The 25,812-nt window shown below is 38.9% G+C and overlaps 1 protein-coding gene across 8 annotated transcripts in view; it reads right to left on the bottom strand.

The window, feature by feature from the left end:
* The window catches only part of DYNC1I1 (dynein cytoplasmic 1 intermediate chain 1), a 311,119-nt gene that overhangs the window by 99,398 nt on the left and 185,909 nt on the right, over positions 1-25,812 (bottom strand). For all 8 annotated transcript variants that reach the window (XM_038556867.1, XM_038556870.1, XM_038556869.1 and 5 more), the window contains 4 exons: positions 21,932-22,021; positions 15,191-15,353; positions 13,093-13,192; positions 5,188-5,313 (listed from right to left, as the gene is read on the bottom strand). In XM_038556867.1, coding sequence (XP_038412795.1) covers positions 5,188-5,313; positions 13,093-13,192; positions 15,191-15,353; positions 21,932-22,021 — 479 coding nt within the window. The remainder of the gene's footprint in view (positions 1-5,187; positions 5,314-13,092; positions 13,193-15,190; positions 15,354-21,931; positions 22,022-25,812) is intronic.

Here is a 25,812-nt window from a genome sequence, read left to right as displayed (position 1 = left end):
TATTCTAAAATGATACCAGTATAATCATCATAAGGCACCCATGGCTTCTCCCTATCCATGCTCCTTCCTACTAAGCAAACTGTCTAATTTTGAAATTATTGAAACAACACAGGAGAACGATGGAAGCACACTCAAACTATCTGATTTCAGTGAGACAGCGTCTAGAAGGGACCGGTTAAATAAACTTTACCAAAGATCAGAAAGGATACAGAAGATAAGCGATAGGTCTATAAGTAGGGGTTTTGGTTTTATTTTACATGTATTATAATTCTGTGGGCTCTCCAAATTCCCCTTTAGGTTTAGAAGATGGTAAGGAGAGCCAATTCTAGGACCATCTAACCAACGTCATAAAATGACAGGCTGCCAAAAATACACCTTGAATGAACAGCACAGCCTTTGCTCTCAAGCCCCACATTGCCCAATCACAGTGGAATGTGGCCTGGCCAATGGCATGATGTAGCTGGTAGAACAAGCCTCAGTTCCAGGATTGGTTCTACTGCTCAGAAACCATGGAAAGCTTCAGGTACAACAAAGAGAATAACATTTTTGCCACTTCCCTGTTGTGAGATCGATGAAATAATGAAGGGAGAAGTGCTGTTAAAATATAAAATACAGACAAATGTGATTATCCCTATAATTATTTGAGTTCAGTGCATAGTCAGTCACCAAACTGCCCTTATCTCCAATGGCCATCCATTAACTCATCTATGATTTCTCTGGCTACCCAAGTAACACTTGGTTTAGTCTCCCGCTAGACCACACACTCAGTATTACAACACTTAGGTTTTCTTTTGGGAGCCATTTATATAACCTGGTTTTTATCCTAACTCCATGGATATCCACTATAGAAGGTGTATCACTATCCCAAAAGAAATGGTACTTCTAATTCACGTTCTCCCTACGTTGTGTTCAATGTGGTCTTGAGCCCTTTCCTGGCAAAATAACTCTGGATCTTCTGATCACTCGCCAAGGAGGCAGATCCTAGCAGTGAGCGAGCTGAGAAGGCAAGTGCGTGTCTGGGGGTGGCGGTGGGGAAGTGGGGAGGGGTGGGAGAGTTGGTTAGGAAACTTCTCAGTTTGAGTCAGGTAGGAGATTACCATCAGAGTAATAAAGGGCAAGAAAGAGAACCCCAGCTTGGACCAAAGAGGAAAAGGGACATGCGGGGCAAGAAGAAAAGTCACACACTTCCAAATAAAAAAACTATTCAGTTTTGTAACATTATCATCCCCTTTCTTCATCTCTCCTCTACATCCTGGTAGTTTCCAACAATTATTCCATATTCAAATGACCTGATAACTTTTACTTTTTTTTTTTTTATAAGACTTATTTGTTTATTCAAGAGAGTGCGGGTGCAGCAGGGGCAGGGGAGGGGAGAGGAGGAGCAGAGAGGGAGAGTGAGTCTTAAACAGACTCTGCATTGAGTGCAAGGCCCAACAGGGGACTCAATCTCATGACACTGAGGTCATGCCTGAGCCAAAGCCAAGAGTCAGATGCTCAACCGACTGCGCCACCTAGGCTTCCTGACCTGGGAGCTTTTAAAAATGACCAGGCTGGACCCCAGACTAATGAAATCAGAATCTCTGTTCCTGAGATGCAGGCATCAGTAGTTCTTAAAGCTGGGCAGGTGATTGCAGTAATCAATTAAGATGGAGAACAGAGTTCTGTTCCATTTCTGTCCTCCATGCCGTATACCTAGAGATATTACCTGGCTGAATGTCCTATTAATGTGGTATGAGGAAATACATGCGCTTTGAAGTGAAAAAGAGCTGGCTTCAAACTTGGCTTTGCTAACCTTCCCTAGTTTCACAGCTTCTCTGAGCTGCAGGCTCTCATCTGAGGAGTAACAGGGATTTATGACAATGAATGTAGAGTAGATTCTCAATACATGTTAATATCTTTTTAAAAAAAGATTTTATTTATTTTTTTGAGAGAGAGTGAGAGAGAAAGCATGAGGAATGGGGAGAGGCAGAGGGAGAGGGAGAAGCAGACTCCTGGGTGAGCAGGAACCCTGATGCAGGTCTCGATCCCAGAACCCTGAATCATGAGCTGAACCGAAGGAAGACACGTAACCGACTGAGCCATTCTGGTATCCCAGTATCTTTTTTTTCCCCCATAAATTCAAGGTCACAGACATATTCTCCTTGTCCTCAAATTACTATTTTTTTCTCATCTCTCATGAAAGCTCCCATTCACTCAAATCTAATACTTTCTAAGTTGATCTTTCTAGGTATATTTGCTTATTAGCCCAAAGTAATAAGGAATTACTAAGACTTCAGGAGTTATGAAAGATATTGGTTTCTTAGATTGCTATGAGGTAAAATTCAGGTATGATGGTTAATTTTATGTGTCAACTTGGCTAGGCTATGGTACCTGGGGTTTTGGTCAAATACAAGTCTAATGTGGGTATGAACGTATTTTTTAAATGTAATTTACATTTAAACCAGTAGACTTTGAGTAAAGTAGATTATCCTCTATTATGCAGGTGGGCCTCATCCAATCAGTTTAAGGCCTTCAGAGCAAAGGCCAGTTTCCTGAAGTACCAATCCTAAACCTCTGTCTCTGTCTCTATACCTCTCTATCTATATCCTATTGATTCTGTTTCTCTAGAGATGTCTAATATACCAGGGATCCTCAGAAGGGCTTTATAACGACTTCTGCTCTGCTCATTTCTTCCTTTTCCCTTTTCTTGGGAGAGGAATCAAAGCTCTTTCCCTTTCACCTTTCTGAAGCTGGTGATACATTCTACCCCCTATACTTAGGTCAGTTTAAGATAAATAATTTGATAACAGAAAATAAGTACTGAAATATATTCAGGATTTAGGTTTTCTTTTCTTTTTTTTTTTTTTTAAAGATTTTATTTATTTATTCATGATAGTCACACAGAGAGAGACAGAGAGGCAGAGACACAGGCAGAGGGAGAAGCAGGCTCCATGCACCGGGAGCCCGACGTGGGATTCGATCCCGGGTCTCCAGGATCGCGCCCTGGGCCAAAGGCAGGCGCCAAACCGCTGCGCCACCCAGGGATCCCCAGGATTTAGGTTTTCATAAGATTTTGTAAATGTGTCTTTTATGAATATGAAGGGTCATTTATATGAACTGCTTATCATTTCTATCTGAGTAGCACAATCATGATTCTCAATATCTTTAAGCATGTGGTTAAATTCTGTAGCTTTTCTTTGATGCCTAGAATATCAGTGTTCACATGTTTTACACATGTTATTTAATCAACCCCAAAGTTTAAAAGTATTAGAATCCTTACTTTTCTCACAGGGAGAATGCTGAGCAAAATTTAGAACCCCTACCTGCCTCTAATCTCCAGAAGAAGTGAAGATAATAGTAGGGATTTAAGGAATACAGAGATACTTTAGTCAGCATCTTTGGTCAGATATTGAGAATACTTCTGACTTTTCTTTCTTCCTTCCTTTTCTCTCTTTCTTTCTTTTTTTTTTTTTATCAGAAGTTAATTTTCTCCCAACATACATACTCTGGATCATTTAAGGGAGAAACTAATAATGAAATTAAATGTGTGTTGGTGAATTCTTCAGGAAATGATCCCAAAGATACCAAGACAAGAAAGAGGATGCTCCTTTCAATCAACACTGGTATTAACCACTGTATGATGAAATAGGTAATTTTAAAATTCCAGTTAATTCCAAACACCTTGGAAGTCTGCTTCTTCACTCAGCATTATCAGGCTCTACTAATTTCTTTACTATGCAATGCTGTGAATTTTAAGCATATTACCAAACTGTTATTGTCACAGGCTACTGATAGTATCATTTAAAAAATTAATTATGCTAAACATGTGCATTGACCAAAATAATAAAATGTGTTACCTCTCATAATTTTTAAAAATCAAAATAAGCTTTTTGTAATATCAAAATAATTTAGGTGGCACTGTTTTTCAAAAATGTGCTTCTGCTTATCCCATAGCCCTTTCAATATTTTCCTGGTAATTCGGCAAACCTCTTAAAACTGAACAAAATTAGGATTTTGTGCTTCTATGTTTACAGAAAGAGCATATCAAACTGACAAATTTGATAATCTTTAAAAAAAAAGGAAAGAAAAAACTGTTCTTATTTCAAAGGTTCAAAAAAATAAAGGTTATTTACTATGCAGATCTAGACTTCTTGTTGTTTTTAAGATAGTAAATTAGAAAAATCTGGCCAGAGTTAGAGGTTACTCAATCAGGTTGAAGCTGGGACTTTTATTCCAGCAGCTCCTGTTCCCCAAATTATATCTGATAATGTTCTCAAGTCTAAACATATTTGAGTTCAAAATGCTATTCAGCTCTTAGATAAAAAATGTCACTAAGCTTCCAAATATCGACAGATTTACCTACTCTCTTCAACTGATGTATTGACAGAGTAATCTGCCACTCTACCTCTGAATTGTAGTATTTGATGAACTAAAACTTTGAGCTGGAATGTTTGTTTTGCATTTTCCTATGCATAATCATAGGACAGGGACATTAATAAAGAGGTTGGTGTATTGGCCAGTGCAGACGCCTATTATTTAGGCAGAGTCATGGCAACGGAGCAAAGCTGAATGTGTGCAAGTATAAAACACATTTCAGCCTGTATTACATTGAATAGAAAAGAAGACAAATGTGTCAAGAGACATGAGGAGTAAAATATCCAAAACCATTTGTAATAATCTTTGCCCTCGTAAACTGAACATGGCATCTATATTTCTCAACAATTCAAGATTCATGATAAGTGTCTGCCTACATCAGCTATGAAAATATATTATCTGGAAGCAAGATGGCACCCGTAAACTTAAAATTGGCAAAATTCCATTGAACTCCCTCTCTCAGAGAGGAGGATGCTGGAAATGGTAGTGCGCTGAGGATGTCCATGTGGGTGGGCAAGCATATGTTGCTGCTAGGCAGAGGAAGTGGTACACCAGGATTTCTTCATAAGTGCGACTTCTTTATAAACTCATCCTCAGGGGGGCTGTTTTAAATAGAAAGAAAATGACACACAGTCCCCAAATGGGCTTCCTAACTGTTTGGAGAGAGTTGCCACTTTCCCCAAACATTAGGTTACTGTGGGGGAATTTCCAAAATTGTCAACAATTCCATTTTTAAACTTGTTCTTCCTCTCCACATAAGACAGATGCAAGACAGCATGGACTATATTTGGTCTAGTAGGAGACATGAGTTATTTTTACTATGCTGACTCCTACCTGACAGTGGAAGACGTATTCTGGTGTGGTTTTCTTAAACTTCATGTTCCAAACCAAGGCCACTCCATCTGGTTCATGAGGAGCATCCTCGTTGTTGTTGTAGGAAGCGACCATCAGCTCAGGGTACTGGATGGAAGAGATCACAAGGATGAATTATGTCAAGTTGACAACACGAAGGAAACTTCCTTATTCCTACACACAGACGCTATATTATGTAATCTAAATGGCACTTTCTTTTTAAGTTGTGGCATACTTATTACCAGCTACTACTTCAACCTATTGCAATCTGGTTTCTGCTTCCAATGTTCCACGTGTGCTTGCCATAGTCACCAATATCTACCATATGGACACATTACTGGACCTCTCTACATTATCTGACATTTGGACTACTCCTTTCTCCGATATTGGCTTCCATTACACCTTTCTCTCCTGATTCTCTTTCTGATCGTTCTTTTTAGTCCGTATTGGATCTCCTTCTAATACCTATCTTCAGGGTGGGGGCAGTGGGCTTTTCTCTGCCCTTTTTTGGGTCTCTGTCCATACATTCTCCTTGGGTGATCTCATCTACTCCAAAGGCTTTAATACGCATTAATATGCTGACAATGTTCAAATCTGTATCTCTAGGCTTGATATCTTTCTCAGCTGCAGATCTTTTGCATACTGGAGATATCTCCGAGCTGTCTACAGACACATCAGATGCGATGCATAAAAAAATGAGTTTGTTGCCTTCTACAAAAATCTCTTGCTCTTCTAGTGTATCCTTTTTGGAGTGTATTTCACTAACATTCACCTACCTGCCCCAATCAGACACTCCACGTTCATTTTTATTCCTCTCTCTTTCTCACCCCCATGTACTGTGTCGTTCTTCTTCCTTAATACCTTTCAAATGTATGTTTACTTTCCATCCTCAAGGTGAGGGCCTCCTAAACTAATTTGTTATCTGAATAAAGGCAAGAGCTTCCTGAATGGCTTCTGGCTTGCAGGCTTGCCAGGGCCTCCTCTCACCTACTCCACTCACTATCCTTTGTCAATATAACTTTACAAAACATATGGATGGCCACATCACTCCTCTGTTCAAAATACTTTAATGGCTCATCCTCACTTTCAATATTAAATCCAAGTCATGTAGAATCCTTTAGGATCTGTCACTCTCTAGCTCCTCTGCTCAATCTCTTACCAACCATCCATCCTCCGCCCCCCACCTAGTACTCGAAACCCAGCCTCATGGGCTAGTTCTGAGCCTCCCAGGTATAGCCTCTGTGACTAGGAGTTTAATCCTCAATCTTATTGGAATGCCTCTTTTGTGTTGTTTCTAACATTAACTCAGGCATCAAATCCTCCAGACAATTCTAACCATCCATCACCCCTCCTTCCCTCTCATTGGTTCCTTTAGCATTATCTGCGTTCCTCCATTAAAGCACTTGTCAAATTATGCTATGATTTTTTTCCCACCTGTGTGTCTTACTAGTCTATAAACTCTCCGAGTGTAGGGATTTATTTTAATTAACTTCTACATCTAGTATAACTCCTAGCACATAATCAATTTGTGTCGAAATCTGCTGAAATACAAATGGTCCTTTTTAGTGACTCTGTGCTCAGTAGAAAGACCTTATATTTGATCCTTAATTGTCAAATAATGCCAACAACTAGAGGCATAAGTGCAAGAACCACAACCAGTAAAATAATGACTCTAAAGTGAATAGAAATACCTACTTACCCTCTGTGCTGTGTATTTAATTAAACAAACTGGGGAGGAATCTTGTGGGGAGTATTTATGAGTTAGAATGCATTTCATGAAAATGCCATTCCTACCTGGCATTCCCATGAGGTAGCCCCATTAACAATAGCATCAGGATTATAGTATACCATCTCACTCTTTGCTCATAGATAGCTTATTTTTTCCCTTCTTTTTTGCTATGCTATATACATATTTAACAGAAGATGGCCCTTATAAATTATGAAACCTCAACTTTTTTTTCTATCGAAAATGATTAAACCTGAGTCTTCTGGGTGGTTTAATTCATTTATTCAGCAGTCTCGACTTAAGAAAGCTGCAGGGAGTTACAACTTGCTGGTTGATGCAGAGGAAGTATAATCCTACAACAAGACACATGTATGTGGCCACCAGGGGAAGTAATCATTCTTTATTAGAAAACGCTCCTCAGTGGCTGAATCAAAAGCCCATTAGGAAAGGCCTTTGATTCAAAGCCCATTCAAAGAAACTAATATCCAGATAAACACAGAAGTCTCCAGACTGTCCATCTGAAGTTTAACTATGTCACATGTGAAAGGCAACTCTATAAACATCAACACCCCTACCATAGTGGCCAATGAGCAGCCAGATGTGTCTGGAATAATATCCCACAGCTTCACATCTGGGTCTCATCGTTGGCTCCCACTTGTAGCTTTTCTTTTTTCCATTAAAAAAATAGTTGAAATTATTTGGCTTTAAAATCTCCTTTTGTAAATAGGGAGAGTTTTAGTAAAGTACCAGGGAAATGCCTTTGGCATTATTTCTATAACTGGCATCATAAATCCTAAAGATACTGATTTAACTCCTATCTCATGCAAGTTTTTCTGATTTCAAAGTCTCCTCATGTCTTTTTCCATTGTTTGTTTGAATATGACTAGTCATATTTTCTTATTCTCAAGTGAAAAGTAAATCTCTGAACAATTATTTAAATCCTGAATATTAAAATTATGACTTTTGAAGGGAATATGAACAGTTATGAAGTTAATAATTACTCATCAGGTTGGATTATCCAACCTTTAACCTAGGAGAATTTTACCTGAAAATAACCAGATATTCTCTCAAGCTGTTTGTTCTTACAGAGAAGTAAAATTTGACATTTATCAAAGATGAAGAAATCAACATGTTTTTAGTGCCCACTGTGTGCCAGACACTGAGCTTGGTGATACATTAACTCATTTGGTCCTTGCAAAAGTTGAAGTGGTTTTCCCACTTTCTACAGATGAAGAAGCCAAGGGTCTCAGGATAAGTAACTTGTTCTGAGTTATGTTGCTAATAAATGAAGAAGTGAGAGCCTTACTTGAAGTCTGTTTGGCTTCAAAAGTCATGTCCCTTCCAGTCCACTGTGGTGTGTGTCCAGTGCCTCCTATGCATATTTAAGGTGCTGTGCCAGGTGAAATGTGGGACAAGAGTGTCAAGAGTTACCTGCTTTGCTCTATAGGAACTCGTCCTGAAGGAGAGGGAGGTAAGACACACGTATGCATAACTATAATGCAAACATAAAGGCAGGACATGATACATGCTAAGGTGGAAGTGTTAACAAGCTTCCTTAAAAGTACAGAGGAGAAGAGAACCAGTTTAGTTGGGATGGGTGTGGAAGGGAAAGAAACTGGAAAGGACTTCTAAGAAGAAATGCGACATGCATTGGGCCTTGTCAGTGGGTAGGTTATCGGGAGAGAAGAGGTGGGGAATTGGACAAAGGTACCAATATGACTGCTGGAGATTCATCTGGGCTATCTGTCCAGTTCATAGTGATTCTCCCACCTTTGGAGATTACCTCAATACACAGGTATCTAACTTCTCAGGGACAGTTAGTTCACTGCAGGGTTGATACGTGACCCAGAGCAAATCACATCTTCCGAACAGCCTATTGCACATTTTGAACTGAGACACAGAACTTGTGGGCTGGCAAGTGAGTCAAGTTATGACAGCATCCTGTTGGTGGGATCCCTCAAGTGGCCCAGACTTGTACTCTTCCTGAGTCCCTGTTCTTCATCTTTTCCATGGATTCCCTAAGCATGCTAGAGCCTCTCCAATAAATCTCCTTTTTTGCTTATGCTAGCCAGAGGTAAAGTCTTCTTAACTAAATGCAGTATACAGCATGTTCAGGAGACTTCAGCTTGTAGCATTTGGCTGAGAGGGAGGTTATATGAAGTTGTAAACAAGAAGAAAGGGCTGGAAATGCCTCAGCATCGTCACAGAGGTTACTAAGTACAGGCTGATGATTTTAGACTTCACTCTGGGGATGGCAGAAGTTATATTCAGCAACTACTACTACTACTGCTACTACTGCTTTCACTATGATGTCACATTTATTGAAACCTTTTTACATACTAGACATTTTTAAAGTCCTACTGCCATAAATACATTAACTCATATAATACAATAAGCATGTGAGCTAGGTATTATTATTATTATCATTTTATGAATGAGGAAGGTGAAGCAAAGAGAAGCCAGGTGTGATAGTGAGAGTTGATAAGTAATCTTTACAAATATTAATCTGATCAAAGTACTTATAATGACTCAACAGTATAGAGATTGGAGGTAGAAAGATCAATTAGGAAGCCATCCTCTAATATAAGGAAGAAGTAGAGGGCATGGCATAAAGTCAGGGTCAAATCCACGTTAGTGGGTTTGCATTGGTGTCTACAGGAGTCTTCTTGTTACTGTAAATTTGATTGGATGTGGAAATTAAATGAACTATCAAAGATTACTCAGCTTTGTATGCTGGGTGATTGCAAGGTTGGAGGATGCAATTTCCATGTAAGGGGACAGTATATGGTAGGTGTAAGGTCATGAGTGTGGTTTTATAAAGTCTGGAAGAGCTGTCATGTGTTATGTGGATAGTATTATTGACTCACACTGTTCAACTACAGTCACTGAATGGCAGAGCTGACATAATCCCAAGTGGCCCAGTTTCTTCCAGGGAATAATGTTTGGTGGATATTTGGCACACATTGCAAAGTTTAAGTGTTCTTCTAGAAGCCCAGAAGAGCAAAGTGAAGATATGCAGAAATCTTACAGTTTATTTCTTTTTCTCCCCTCTGTTCCACTCAGGTAAAACACCGTAGGCATACATGCCACTTCTATACTCCAAAACTGTGCCTCTCTTTTTCTTTCAATATTATTGAAAATTCAATATTATTTTCAATATTCAATATTTCAATATTATTGAATTGAATCTAGATTCATTCAGAAGTCTTCATCCCATAAGCATATAAACCTGGTCCTTTGAACCTCATAAAAAGGTTATGATGTAGGAGCTGAGGGTTCTAATTCCTTTTTCTTTTGTTCTTTTTCTTTCTTTTTAAGTAGTCTCCATGACCAGTGTGGGGCTTGAACTCAATGACCCGGATATCAAGAGTCACATGCCCTACTAACTAAGCCACCCAGCTGTCCCTCCAATTCCTCTTTCTCATGCTCTATATAAAATATGCTTTTTCAGAATTGCAAATCTTTCCCTATAGAGTAGATGAGCAGGTTATACAAAAATGGTGAAAAGTAAATGTGGTTTCTCCATGGTAGAGTTTTTGCCCTTTACAGTTTCAGTTCTTGCAAAAAAAAGAAAAAAAAAAAAAAAAAACCTCCATCACACAGAACCCTTTGTGGAAATAAATCCATCCGTGGTCAATATGGCCATCAGAGACTGTGGCTAGGCTGGGACCGGCCCCACAGATGCTGGCCCTCCCAACTCCTCCGGGAGCTTTATCAACTGCCTTGGGAACACAGTAGAAGTTGCCTTTGAGAAATGTGTCAGATAAGGTTCCTGTGTAATTTCCAGACTCTGAACAAGTGAACAAGCCGAGCTAAGTGTTTCCTCAGGCTTGGATCTAATTTCTGTGCGTACACCCGAGAATGCTCACAGACCACCCACACACTGGCGGGAAGTGGCTGGGCCAGCCCTGCTTACATTACTCTCTGCATGATCATGCACTGCATGCTCTGTTGTTTGAATGTAAAAGGAGGTTCGAGAGGAGAGAACACTGGCCCACTTGGTGGCTGATGACAGTCCGGTTGTGAAGGATTATGCTCCTCTTCAAACGAGCAAAAGAAAAAAAAGAGAGAGACAAACCGAAGAAACAGACTCTTAACTAGAGAGAACGCACTGATGATTCCCAGAAGGGGGATGCGGGGAAATCGGTGACGGGGATTAAGAGTACACTCATCATGATGAGCACTGAGTCATGTACAGAATGGCTGAATCACTATAGTGTACACCTGAAAGTAATATAACATTGTATGTTAACTATACTGGAATTAAAATGAAAAACTTAATTAAAATGAAGGAAAGGAGGTTCAAGAGGAGAGAACACCAGCCCACTTGGTGGCTGATGAGAGTCCGGTTGTGAGGGATTACACTCCTCTTCAGTTTTCCTATACCCCAGTAGGATAAAATGGGGCTCTTCACATCATCTGTTTGACACTCTGCCTAGAATACACCCTTCTCCCCTCCAATTGCCTAAATCCCTGACTTCCAGAGACAGATCCCGACCTCCACTGACCTCTGAAAGCACAAGCCATCTGCACCCTATCATTTGGCACTTATAACCTCTCTTGGTTTCAGATTCATGAGTCTGCTGTGAAGGGCAACGTCAAGGAGAATATGCCCTGAAGTGCCAAAAGACTTGAGTTTAAATCCCCACACTACCACATCCTAGCTGAGTTTTAGCAAGTTGCTTGGCTTCTCCGAGGCTTAATTTCCTCAGCTGCCCAATGGAGATCCTAAAGGCTGTTGTCTTGTCTGAGGCACTAGGCCAAAATGTGATAATGCCTTCAGAGCAGTTGGCACAGCCCTGAGCATAAGAAACACAAATTGAGAGCTAGCCATGATCACTGTTCCCTATAAGAACATACACTGTCAGAAAGCAGAAGCTATGCTGCACATAAATGTCCAGAATGTATCATTCTGATTTTCCTCATTGCTATTATGTCATTGTCACTGCAGGAAGGAACATAGAATGGAGGTTATGAACATGGGCTCAGAGGTCAGACCACCTGGGTTCAAACTCTGGCCACCCGAAAACTGGGCTCTGAGGCTTTGTGCATATTATTTAGCTGCTCTGTGCTGGGTAATTTGTCAGGTAGTTGAGTTGGCTCTTTAGCAAGGTGACTTTTAGTAAATTTGCCACTTTCACTGTGAATACCACACTAAGTAGTATAGACTTTTATTCTTAGAGGCAACAGGGAGTTTTAATCCAGGTAGTGGAGTGATCAGAGAAATGTGATCTCTGCATTTAGAAAGATTATTTGGCTAGGCGTCCAGGGGGAACAGCACAAACATGGATATAGAGAAACTATCAAGAAGGTTAGCAATACTACAGGTATAAGGTGATAAATATGAGTGGGGAAATGGACAGTCTTGGTGAAAGGCTGGATCTAGGAGATGAGGGGGAGAAAGTTGGTAATGTTAATGATGAAAGTTCTGCTTTAGGCCCTTGGGTATATTGTGATGTCTTAGAGAGAATGCAGTAGGAAAAAAAAATTGGATATGCGAAAATAGTAAATTGGTGATTGCAGATTCTATTAGACACTTGGGTGGATCTGTCTGGTGCACAAAATGGAATTCAAGAGGGGGATGGGTGGGTGATAGAAACAGGCTGCCACACTGTGCCTTAATCCATAGAATTGGTAAAGGTATTCCACAGAGAGCATCCTGGGAGGAAGAGTAGAGGTTGATGGCACAACCCCATGGACCATAGGAGTGGAAGAGAAAAATGAAGCTTTGGAGAAGTCTGAGAAGTAGTAGAGAGTAAAGCTGTAGAACTCGATGGAAGGGTATTGTTTTTAGAATAGGAGGTCAACTAGGTTGGATGACAAAGAAGTCAAGGTGGATGAAGGCTTAATTAAAAACAGCCACAGGATTTGATGTGTGGGAAATCACTGGTGACCTTAATGACAGCAGTTTTATAGACAGGATGGCCTGGCTCCTTGTCTGGTGCCTAGCACATGGCAAGTACTCAGTGCATATGAATAACAGAATGCAAAATTTAAACTGAAAGCTCAGTAAAATGAGAAAGAGAGCCAACAGGCATAGAAGAAAATTGTAGGCTAGTAAACACATGTAAAGTAGTGGAGAAAAAACTCTCATTTTTTGAAAAAATACAAATGCCATGAGAACACAGCCCAGTTTGCTCCATCCCAGCAATAATTCTTACCTGGAGAGACCAGTCCATACAAGTGACTACTCGATGCTTGGACCAATGCTCATCGTAGAACTGACGATTGAAAGAAAGGTTGGCTCCAGCCTGGACATCCCTAAAAGGGTTTAAACATAAAAAACAAATACGATCTTCAGAATAGGACTTTATCTCTGCTGCTCATATTGAAAGAATAAGATGGCAAGAGCATGGCACATAATACTTTCTGAGGCCAAAGCTTCAATTTATATAGTAAACTCTGATTATAAATCAATGAACTAATTGTGGTCTCCTTTATGAAAAGCTCTCCCTAGCCTCACCCAGGAAAGATTTCCATGTATTGCTTCAAAGCTGGGATGAAATTTCAAGTAACTTTTAGGTTCTCATCTTGACCAGTCCCTAAAGCATTCCCTTCCTCCTAGAAAGTTCTATCTTGAAGCAGCACTAGAAATCTCCTAGCTATCAAGAGAGCACAGCACACACTGAGATTCTTTGATATCCTATCTGTATCACCTTACCTAGCCTTAGACCAGAGATGATACACACGTTTCTATTTACCTATCATTTCTGATTGACCTATCATTTCTGGCAGTAATGCTGCCTCCCTGCTCAACAGCAAGTGGTAAGTTTTATCACAAGTCAGCCATAGTGGAGAGTGCAGGATTCATCAAATATATTAGATACTTAACATAGACCCCAACAGCATCTGGGGCTGAGTTACTTGGCTGTTACTCAACTGGCCATAGAACCTCCTTTGAAGAACTCTGCAGTGGTCATGCATTTGCTCCGTAAGACTACGTGCAAATTGAGTAATGCTTGTTCTGCGCCAGCAGCTTTTAGATTTGCATAAAAAGCTGCCTACATTTCTTGGACTTCTGTTCAGGAATTCTTCCACTCTCACCTTTCTTCTGTTCATTTGCTTCATCCCGTTGATACTTGTACCCTGTATCACTTGTCTTCAACAGCTCTTGTTCAGATGGTGACTTGGCTCCAGACTATTTGCTTGGGCTCCAATCGGCTGACTTAGGATTTTTTTTTCTCTACTAACTCTTCTTCACCTCTGCCACCGCACACTCAGGCAAGAGGTACACACACCCAAGTAACTGCCAGGCACCCGGAGGGAAGTGTGACCCAGAAAATCAACTAAGCCATAGAGTAATAGCCTTTTCAAAAAAATAAATAAAGCACCTCAAAACATGTATATTCAAAACACTACTGTCTCTTTAAAATAGTCTAATGATGCTGCCAACTGGTCAGAACATTTTTGGAACCCACTTTTGAAACTATTTTTGGAGTCTCTGTTACATTCTCTTGAGCATCCTCAATGATAATACATTGTCTTTTGAGAATTGTATTTGAATTTTAGAAATAGTAAAAAGTCAAGTCTGATGAATAAGGCAGGTGATCTTACCTTTTCATATTTTTCTTGGCCAAAAGAAATCTGTGGTGTAAACTGGCTAGATTTATTTCTTACAAAGCTCACAAAGAACCTCCTAATATCTCCATGGTGATGGTTGACTGCCCCAGCCTTTCATAATATATACATTTAGAGAAAGTCACTGGGGGTCATTTGCTTTTTTGATTAGTTTTTGTTTTATCTTTAAATATATTCTGCCACACGAGTGTCCTATAAGACATATACACATATGTTCATGGTATCAAAAAGACGAGAAGGTTTGCAGTCTCTGTTATTCGTTCTCCACATCAGTGGAAGGGTCCCATATCCCATGTTCATTTTGTTCAGCTTCCTGTTTGCTTAGACATCAAAAATGTATCTACTGGATAAAACACAAATCTCCTTTGCTGCTTATAGGAATGTTTTCTCAGAGGACAACGTACGTGACTCTGCCAGTCTCTATCACCTGGACCGCTCCCCAGATATCAAGTTCAAAAGCATTTCACGGAAGCACATGATAATTACAGGGAAGCGCTAAGCCAGAAGTTATAACCAAAGCCCTTAGTCAAAGCTGTTCAGCAAGATCAACCCTGGAATTTCATCCTCCTCTGATTTGTTCGGTTTGGGATTTGCCTAGTCAATACGTAAGTGAATTTAGGCTCAACAATAATTTATTGCCATGTTGTTGTTGTTTTTTTTTAATGCACACAAGAAACTAACCCATCTTTTTCCTCTAACTCCCGACCGCTGTAGTCAAAGAAGATGTCAGAGTCTTCTGCTAGCGCTCTTTCAATTACCCGGATTGTCCGATCAAAAAAGATGAGAAACTCCTCTGAATGAAGAATCTGCTGTTTCTCTTCCTCTGTCAGCTCTCGTGGTGGGGCTTTTACAGTAAAAGAGATTGTTAGGAAAGAGAAAAAGGACAATGAAAACATTTCAAGAGGAATCCAACCTTGAAAGAGGCTACTTACCAAAGGAGTGCTCAGACGGTGAAATAAAGCATTGTCAATATTTATTCTGAATTATTCCTAAATTCATACCAAAGGTTTTTGCGGATGACTCCCCTGCTAACTTTACAAAAAGATTTCCTATCTGGACTAATTGCTATTTCAGAGTCACAAAAGATGACACATGAAAATAGACTGGTGTTTTTTAGCAACCAGTTCTGAATGTTACCCTCTTTAAGAACTCAACCTGAAAGTTCAAATAGTACACAGTAGAAAAAATCTATAAAACTATGTATATTGGATATTACTTGAAGCTGCACATATGAAATCATTCAGAACTATCTATAATATGATCTGAGTAACACCTTTCCTCGCTTTCCTGGACACATTCACTTTATTTTAGATGGTTTGTTGGTAAGGCTGACTGACACTTATCCACTCAAAACCTGAAACATATCTTTCCAAACCCACTTTCACCTGAGATATCTTCTACTTTTAAGAACACATGGAACAAATACACGATTCTATTAAGACACCTTGAAATTGTTTTTATGCCTTTCTTTTCTAGCAAGATTAATCTTATTAAACTAAATTTGAAGATACAAAAGTAGGCAAAGAGAGATTAAGTAATGAGGAGAGTGTCACAGTGTCTGAAAGTCAGCTCACCTCGGAGTCACCATTAGGAACTCCCCCAGACTGAGAAGCCCTCAAGCATAGAAACTGTCAGCTAAACCTCTGTGGTTCTTCAGGAACCCCAGTTCAACTAACTCCCTTGCAAAGAGCATTCAGTAGATATTTGATGGATTACTTTCTGTAGGACCAGAAGTTCCAGGAGTGTAAGGGACAGGGGGAGGGTAGTGCAGTGCAATCAGTGCCTGAGTCCCTAGCAGAGTCTCTCGCCCACAGTCTTCCACAACCATCCCCGTCACAATTTCTACCTGGTCACATGGTCAGAAGGACCAGTAGGGTGCGGTCGGCAGTAGCAAAATGTTTTATGTTATTTGTTTCAATTACTGGTATTGCGAAGCCATTGTCCTGCAATATCTGAACTGTCAAGCAGCCCTGATGCACAGCCACAACAGTGGATCTCGAGTCTTTAATGTACATGTCTTCCCTTTTCTGACCTCTCCTTACCTGCCTCAGGCCATGATGCAAGGGGTCTGGAAGGACTCCAGAATTTGTACTTGTATCAGAAACTAGGATTATTATAATGTAGTTGGTTCACACTTTGCAAAATGCTCTCTGAGGTAATATTATAACAAAACATGATTCACCTACTATAGCAGATCATCTCCCCAAACAGTTCATCCTGTAGTTTGTAGTAGCCCTGTACATAGTTAGAAATATTTCTTTGCTGCTGAAGTCTCTAGAGCCATTAATATGCCAGTGTGTACTGAGACTCTCCAGGAACCTCTGTCAATACTTGCTGAGCAGAGGTGCCCACACATTCATTTAAGAAATGGTGAAAGTTACAATGTGTAGATGTAAATCACTGGGACTCTATAAAACCAACTGGGAGTCCAACATTGCCTCTGCCTGTTGCTAACTTTGATTCTTTAATCAACTACAGCTCTCTGAGTAGCAGTTTTATCTATAAAATGGGGGTAGTCATACCTAAATATTGAGTCCCATTTAAGACTTAAGGATAAATATACTGGGCAAATAGATAAATATTCAATAATTAGTAATTAAGTAGTAATTAATTGGCCTTTTTTACTAAAACTCCCACAAATGAGGCATTTGAATTTTTTCACCCTTATGTAAGTTCAAGAAAACAGGTAACCAAGCAAAAGGGAAAAAAAAAAAAGCCCTACAAAATGCTAGGTTCATTTTGGTTTGGTAGTACTGTTACATAAATAAATAAGCTTCACCAAGCAAGGTACCACAGGGCCAAGAAGAATGTCTTATTTCAAAAGACTTGTGCAGCCTTAGTTACTATTGATGGATGGCTTGAGAACCCATTTGAAATTAAGTAGAGAAATAGGACTTTTTCTCTTTATTCTTTTTAAAAATAATATTTAAAATATCTATTCTACTCTCTGTTTATCTTTTTGAGTTACTTCTATTTCACCTGTATCTCTCCTTACAGGTCCATTACCTTGAATAAAAAATAGTATCTGTGTCATTTTCTGTAATTTTTTCTTCCCTGTAGCTTATTGTCACTTTGATCTCAGCTTTCAAGACATACAACTTCTTCTCTAAGAGAAACATAAATGGCTGATCAAAGTGTATTTGCAGAGGCCAAGTTCAGGTAGGTGAAGCAGTAGCGTCTCCAGATATTATGTTTGACAATACAATATTTGGCTTGAAATTAAATTGCTACTGAAGCAAAACAAAGGATATATTTTATATGAAGCTTTGATGTCTAACAGGGATCAAATGACATGATTTGTTAGCACAAAATAATAAGATGCATGTGCAGACAAGTACTTTTTGAAAGTCATAAACAATATTCAACTTAGGAATTAAATAGGGCCATAGTTATTTTTGATAAAACCCCCAAACTTCCCGTATTTCAAATCTTTAAATTGATAAGTGTTGTTACAATGTAATGAAAACATAATAAGAATATCTAGGAACCACGACCAAAAGCTCTATTCAGAGACAAAACATCTCCAGACCTCATATTTCATGGAAGAAAATTGGTTGATTAATGGAATCTGCAAGGTTCAGAATACAAGCCAAACAATTAGAATCAGAATTGTATTACTCCAGGATAGACTCCAAATTCTCCCCGATATATCTCTTTCTGCAGCTTCTCCCTGTCCCTGGCACCTAATAAATTATTTTCAACATGTTCACTGTATAAAAAGGTGTGAATTAATTTAATAGCAAAAGGCATACCAGAGCAAAATATGAACATTGATAATCATTGATTTTTCTTTTTAAGTTGAGCAGAAAATGCTATTATAGCAGGTTTGTTGTTTGTTTTTGCAACACAAAACATGGAGTATTTCTTCCAAGAACTAACAACATTCTATGCACATACAATGGCCTTTTATTTTTTTTTAAAAGAAAGATTTGTTATGAATAGTCAAATGCATGGCTACAACTGACATATAATCCAAATGACAATTTTCATACTTGCCAAAATTTACCTGAACAGTTATATTTAGCTTGATTAACAACTATGAAGCCAATGACCTGAACTCATGAAATCTGAAGTTTAGAAGATGGTCTAAGTCAACGACTTTGTGGTTGCAAGATTAAGATTCAGTATACAGGGGCACCTGGGTGGTGCAGTCAGTTAAGCATCTGCCTTGTGCTCAGGTCATAAACCCAGGATCCTGTGATTCAGCCCTGTATCAGGCTCTCCGCTCAGTGGGGAGCCTGCTTCTCTCTCTCCCTCTCCCTCTGCTGGTCCCCTTGCTTGTGCGTTCTCTCTCTGTCAAATAAATAAGTAAAATCCAGTATACATTTTATTTTAGAGTCTATCCTTTTTCACAGAAATGTTAATTTCTCATTTTGTATATGAAAATACTTATGTTTGTGTCTTTACGATGATTCTATCCTATTTGTTGTGCTTTCTTGAGTTTTGGGTTTTTTTTATTGACCTTAATAAGTACTTTTTTAGTTTTGTTGTTGTTGCTGTTGTTTATTTTATTTACTATATACTATATATTTTGGTTCAAATTTTGTTTTTTTAAAATATAAAATTCATATTAAAATTCACAATTTATATTGAGTATTTTACAATCTTTCCTCGAGGTCAAAGCTATTTTTAAAATATTCATTTCAGAAATGTCTTGCTTTGTTTCAATGATGCCACTTTGAGTTTCAATATTAAAAAAAGTAAATCTTTTAAATATTTTTCAAGAACAAATGTAAAAGACAAAAAATAAAGAAGTAAACCCACATAGCTTAAATATTAAACCTGATTAAGCAGGGACAGTGGCTCTTCTGAGAATTTTACAGTGAAGTCATTTCATAAACAAGAGCAAGAAAACCAAACCAAACTAATAAAGAAGGATATCCTTCTCTGAAGTTAATGTGAGGTTTATGAGTTAATGTGCCTTTACAAGAGTCAAGTTTCCGATTCTGTTTTACACAAAGCTACGAGAACTCTCACATAGAGAAATTTCCTAAAATTTGATTAAAAGCTAAAATGTACCTGCTGTTTTTGCTACTCCATTGTGGAAAAAACAGTGAAAACAGTAAAGTATCAAACCCTTATTTCTTTACTCTTTAGTACATTTTGATACCACACAGGCAAAAAATGTCAAAAGCGAGTGAGCACGGATTTTTTTTTCCCATCTCCCGCTTACCGGGTTCTTTCTTTCTTTCTTTTTTTTTTTTTAACTCCCCAAAAGGCCCAGATTTCTCAAAAATGTGTTCCCTGGTTTGAAATCGTGTATGTCAAGTTTCAGCCCAGAGCAAATTTTTACGGCTGAGTAATAAATCCCTGAAACTCAAGGTTCATAAGGGAAGTGCTGACACAGCCCTAACTACTATGTAGCCGTGTGAATGGCGCCACGATTATATCTGCTAGAGATTCTTTAAAAAGTTTGCAAAATACTGTCTTACTTAAAAAAAAAAAAAAAGCCAGAGAGAGTTTGATGCCAACATAAACATGCTTTTAACCCATTATGTGCTAATTTGCAGAAAAGCCATTAATAGAGAAAAAAGCACACAGTGCAGCACTACAGGAAATGTACTTCAAACTTCTTTTTGACTTTTAACAGGACTTTAATCAATTCCATGAAGCACAAGTAACAGTTAAAACTAGAGGGTATTTCTGCTCAGAACTTAAGAAGGGGGTTGCAATGCTTTGCCAAAGAAGACAATTTGGGGATTGGTGTGAGGGGGGCAGGAGGGACTCTGTGCCAAGACACACAAGAGACACCCTGGCTCCTTATCACCCAGAACAGCTTAAGGATATTTTGCAAAAGGAAAAACCTTTTATTTATTTATTTTAATAAATCCTGACTTATTTTGCCTCTTGCTACACCTGTGTTAATGATATTCCATTCACCAGCTTCAAAAAAAAAAAAGTGTTCTTAGAATTTTAGGCAAAATCTCTTTAATCAAATGTATTAGAACCCCTCAGACAAAATGAACTCCTGTGCCTTCGGTGGATGCCACTGTTCAAGATGCTGAATCTACTCCCTGCCCTTAGTTGTAGCCCAGGACTTAGCAGTAATCAAAATCACTCAATGCCTGAGCAGACTGGAGTAAGTATATATGACCAGTGTGTACCCATTCCTATAAAAGTCCCCAGTGACAACTCTGTGCCACATACTATGCCAGTGTCCACAGGCATCTTTAAAATTTAAACACTAAATGAGCTTCTTTTTTTTTAAAGATTTTTATTTATTTATTCATGAGAGACATAGAGAGAGGGGGGCGGGCAGAGACACAGGCAGAGGGAGAAGCAGGCTTTATGCAGGGAACCTGACACGGGACTCGATCCTGGATCTCCAGGATCCCGCCCTGGGCTGAAGGCAGCGCTAAACCACTGAGCCACCAAGGCTGCCCACTATATGAACTTCTAATTAGACTTGTGTTGTTCTATATTTGGGACACTTAGCAGTGAATGTGGAAAAATCTTTTAAATCTATACCCTGCTTTCATGACTACTTTGTTTGTTAGTAAGAATGACGATTTCAAAATTCTTTTATCTCCGTGGACTGAGAATCTCAAAGGGATACAAAATTGGATTTTGGGGGAATCAGTACCTGTAGTATTTCTTGTTTTGCTTTTTCTTTTTTCTTTTTGCTTTCTTGTTTTTGAGACCCAGTGCTATGACAGGATGATGCCATCATGGTGAAATATACAGTCTTTAGAGTCAACTACAAATCCTGCTTATGCACTTATATAGAATGTATCCTTGGATAAGTTTTTAAACCCCTCTGTTCCTAGTTCTTTATCTGTAAAGAAGGAATAATAATACTATGTGCTTCAAAAAGATATTTTGAGGTATAGATAGTAATATCTGTAAAGGACTTAGAGAGTGCTGACTACACAGCACGCCCTTAATAAATGCTCATGATTATTATCACTGGTGCATGGAAAGGTTGTCCTTCATACAGGTAGAGTCGTGGAAGACAAGTGTGAACAGTATAGTCAACAGTAATGATTGCTGTTAATGTTTCTGTGTAGATCACATGAATAAACTTGAGAATTTATTAACAAAATAATTATATCTGCTTCTTCCCTTTACCGTTATCATTGGTGATATACGATGTAGTAAACCAGGAAACATGACAATGGGCAACAACTCTCTTATTTTATCACTATTTAGTCATAATTTTACTGGAATTGTGACTGGACTGGTTGCTGGAATTGTGGATGGTTTCTATTTTATTTACTTCTATCAGTCAAAAAAATAAATGATTCCTGCTTCAGGGATTACAGTTTATGGCACTAACTGTGACATACTGAACCACCACATAAAACCTTTCACACAGGGAGTGTGCATTTAATTTCTACTTACCAGGATAGCCTCTTATGTTGGTAAACAATAATCACAATAAAATGACGACTAATTTATCTCCCATACCACACCATACCATACCTTCCTTCACCTCCTGCTTTTGGTCTTGATTTTCCAGTTCTGAATCGTGGCCAACTTTAGGTTCTACCATTTCCTCATCTTCCTCGTCCTCTAGAAAAAAGAAAGAGAAAAATGCATTATTTTCTTTCCTTCAAATCAAAGCCTTTGGTTGATGGTGGGAGGTAGGGGCAAAGGGTAAAGTTCCAATCATTTAGGGCAACTTCTAAGTAAATCAGTCCTCAATGAATGCCCAGGATATATGTTCATGAATATATGAATAAATTAACTCCAAAAGGGGCCTCTTTGAAAGTTCCCCCAAGCTGCTGAGAAAACCGCCTGAGTCGGCACCTGCTAACATCCATCTCCAGGCCCTCACCACATGGGATGTCTTGGAATTGCCTCTCTGACCTCTGAAGCTTCTTCAGAGATGACCCAGGAACAGATCTCAAAATGTTTCCACCTGGGGCACAGTCTCCACAGGGAACACCTGCTGTACAGACGACTCATTTCCAATTTAATTCTCACCAAATTAATTTGTTTTTGACCTACAGGGAAGGGTTAAATACAGGTCTGACCCCAGGTCAAATGCCATTGGCAAGTAAACAACCAGGGATTAGAGCCCCAAAAGTCACTGCCATTGGCCTGGAAGAAAGCAACCAACCCAAAATGGCATTTACACATTCAGAGCAGCTCATGCATTAATGTGAATTTAATGAGCACCAACAAATGGACCCAGTCTGCTACCACCCCCAGATGTTACAGTGCCCTTCCTGCCCTATGCAAATGTGTGCTCACATGCTCTCAACCTGCCTTTCTTAGAAGGCCCCTTCATAACAGAGTGCTTGAAATCATCAGTCACAACATACAAGATGTAGGGGAGAGTCAAGGTGTCACAAGAAAATCCAGCGTAGAGAAATAAAATGATATAAAAAATTAAAACTTGCTTTCACAGCTTTTAAAATATATTATCTTCTCTCCTGAGTATCATATATTCACTGGACATTATTGATTTCATTGTTTCAAACGGGATTTAAAAGAAATGACTTCACTTACTCCTCGCCCATACATTCATTTTTATATTCATTCATCCATCAAATATTTACAGACTTTCTGTAAGATCTCAAGCTCTGTGGATAGTCTCATTTCCATCATAATAAATCCTGAGATTTACATCAACTCAAAATTTCAGTACCAACCACTTAGAGAATGCATTATAACTGTATTCCTAAATGCCCAAATAAATATCTGTAGCCTGAAAAGCAACTCCAAAAGCCTGACTACATTAAACAAGTGATTGAGGAAGAAATAATCAACTTAAAACATCTGGATGTGTAAAGCATGGCATTGCACTTTAGATATTAAAATTTTTTTAAATGTGAATTTTAACTAGAACAGTACCCTAGGTACACGTGTATAGAATGTGGAACCAACCTCATCACTTTATAACCACACTATATATGTACTAGAAAGAATGTCAAACACTTTTAAGTAAAATGGTCATTTATTATTAACACATGCAATAGAGAATTGCACTTGAAATTTTGAAAAGAACACTGAATCACCCTGATTTTTAGACAAAACTATAAAGTTTTCAACAGTATACCTAAGTCCTTATCCATATATAAAGATACTACTGCTATCTACCCGTTAAATAGGGTATGCTAAATAAATAAATAAATAAATAAATAAATAAATAAATAAATAAGGTATGCAAACACAAACATTTGCATGTTGAAGTCTTAATCCGTAGTATTTCAGAATGTGACTATATTTGGAAATAGGGTCATTACAGATATATTTAGTTAAGACAAGATCAGACTGGAGTACGTGGGGGCACCTAATCTGATATGACTGGTAGCCTTATAAAAAGGGGAAATTTAGACACATATTCACACATAGGGAGAATGCCATGGGGCTGGAAAAGACTGGAATGATGCTTCTACTGGCCAAAGAGTGCCCAAGATTGCCAGCAAGCCATCAGAAACTAGGGAAAAGGCACAGAAATGATTTTTTTCCCTAACAGCCCTCAGAAGGAGCCACTCCCTGCCAATATCCGGATCTTGGGATGCTAGCATCCAGAACTAAGATGTTAAATTTCCACTGTTTAAACCATACAGACTGTAGTACTTTGTTACAGCAGCCCTAGCAGACTAATACAACCAGTAAAATGCCTTTCTTTCAGTACGACTCTATAATCTAGTAGAAGAGATACAAGACCTATATGATAATAATGCCTAAGGCAATCATGAATGCTTTACTTGTAAAATCTAGTTTATCAAAATTTGGTACCATAGCCCTCATTTTCTAGATGTGGAGACAGAGTAAACTGCCCCAACAAAACCTTCAACCATGTCAGACTTCAGGTTTTGTCTGGCTCTGCCTGTTTTCAGATCTATGAGCTTTAACCACCAAGCATAGCACTCCCTCACCCACACCATGACATAAGGCGGCCTTGGACAAAGGCCTAAGGTAGAAGCAGGTACAGTGTTCAGCTGCAGTGTAAGGAAGGGTTTTTATAGGCCCTTCAGGGTGGATATAGCTTGGCCTCAAGAAAACTGCTCTTAAAAAAAAAAAAAAAAAAAAGAAAAGAAAACTGCTCTTCTACTTCCAAGAGGTGAGTACCTGTAAGGCTCTGCTGTGGAGAAGTTAGATTTCACATCCTTGAGAGCTATAGATGATGGGTTGTTTTATTTATTAAGATACATAGGCTGCATCTAAATTCTAGTTTCATCTTCATTTTGGAATCCATTGCCCTGAGACCAAACCATCAAGGCCTAATACAAAGCCTCACTTCCTCTGGCTACACAGATTCACAAGTTGGGTTGGGAGCAGCACCTCAAGGGAAGTAACTGATCTGGGTTCAAGGCCAGGGTCTACCTCTCACTAGTCCCTTGATTTTATACAATTCATAGAAACTCTCTGAGGCCCTGTTTCCTCATCTGCTGAACTCGGATAATAATCCTTTCTTAAAACACAATGTTGCAAGAATAACCAAATAAAATAATTGAGAGGGATTTGCTTTTTAAACCAAGAGAGTTGGGGATACCCATACAAAGAGGCCTTCAAACAAGTGTTGCATTAGCTTGTGTATCAACCAAGCATTTATGGAGCACTTAACTCTGTACCAGGTGCTGTGAATACAAGAGGGAATAATACAGACCAAAAATAAATAAAGGAATGAATAAAAAATAAAAACATCTCTGTGCTCAAGGAGCTGCCATTTGAGGTGGGGGAGAGAAACCACAAATAAACAAAATATATTGTATCAGATGTTATGAGGAAAGTGGAAGCCAGAAAGGAGGATTTGGGAATGCTGCAGGCAAGGGGAGGAAGAGCTGACATTTAAAATAGAGTGGTCAAGGAAGGCCATACCGAGGTGACATTTGAACAAACACTTCAAGGAGGTAAGAGTGAAGCTGTGTAAAGATCTTGGGAAAGACTAATAATAACACATTCTTCCATCTTATTCTGTGGACCCAGGGGGTGTCATGGGTCAAGGTTTAAATTAACTTATTATCAGTTCCACTGACTCCAGAATTATAGAAAATAATTGTGCTTTAATCAGAGCCATCTGTTTGTACATTCGCATCTTCTAGTTCTTAAAATGAAGTCAGTTTCACTGAATGACTTGATTAGTCAGCTTTAAATAGTATCAAGTTCCCACTTTTTGCAGATATAAGGGTCTTTATTTTAAACATTAATTCCTGAAAGAGTCAAAATGCAACATCACAACAGAAAATAGTCTACTTGGGGGTGCCTGGGTGGCTTAGTTGGTTAAGCGCCTGACTCAATCTCAGCTTTGGTCGAGATCTCAGGGTCAGGGGGATCAAGCCCCATGATGGGCTCCACGCTCAGTGGGGAGCCTGCCGGAGATTCTCTCTCTCCCTCTGCCTCTGCTCCTC

The sequence above is a fragment of the Canis lupus genome, chromosome 14 (genome assembly GCF_011100685.1).
Source record: "Canis lupus familiaris isolate Mischka breed German Shepherd chromosome 14, alternate assembly UU_Cfam_GSD_1.0, whole genome shotgun sequence".
Taxonomy (NCBI): Eukaryota; Metazoa; Chordata; class Mammalia; order Carnivora; family Canidae; genus Canis; species Canis lupus.
The sequence above is the reverse complement of the archived record's forward strand: the minus strand, read 5'-3'. Positions and strand labels throughout refer to the sequence as shown.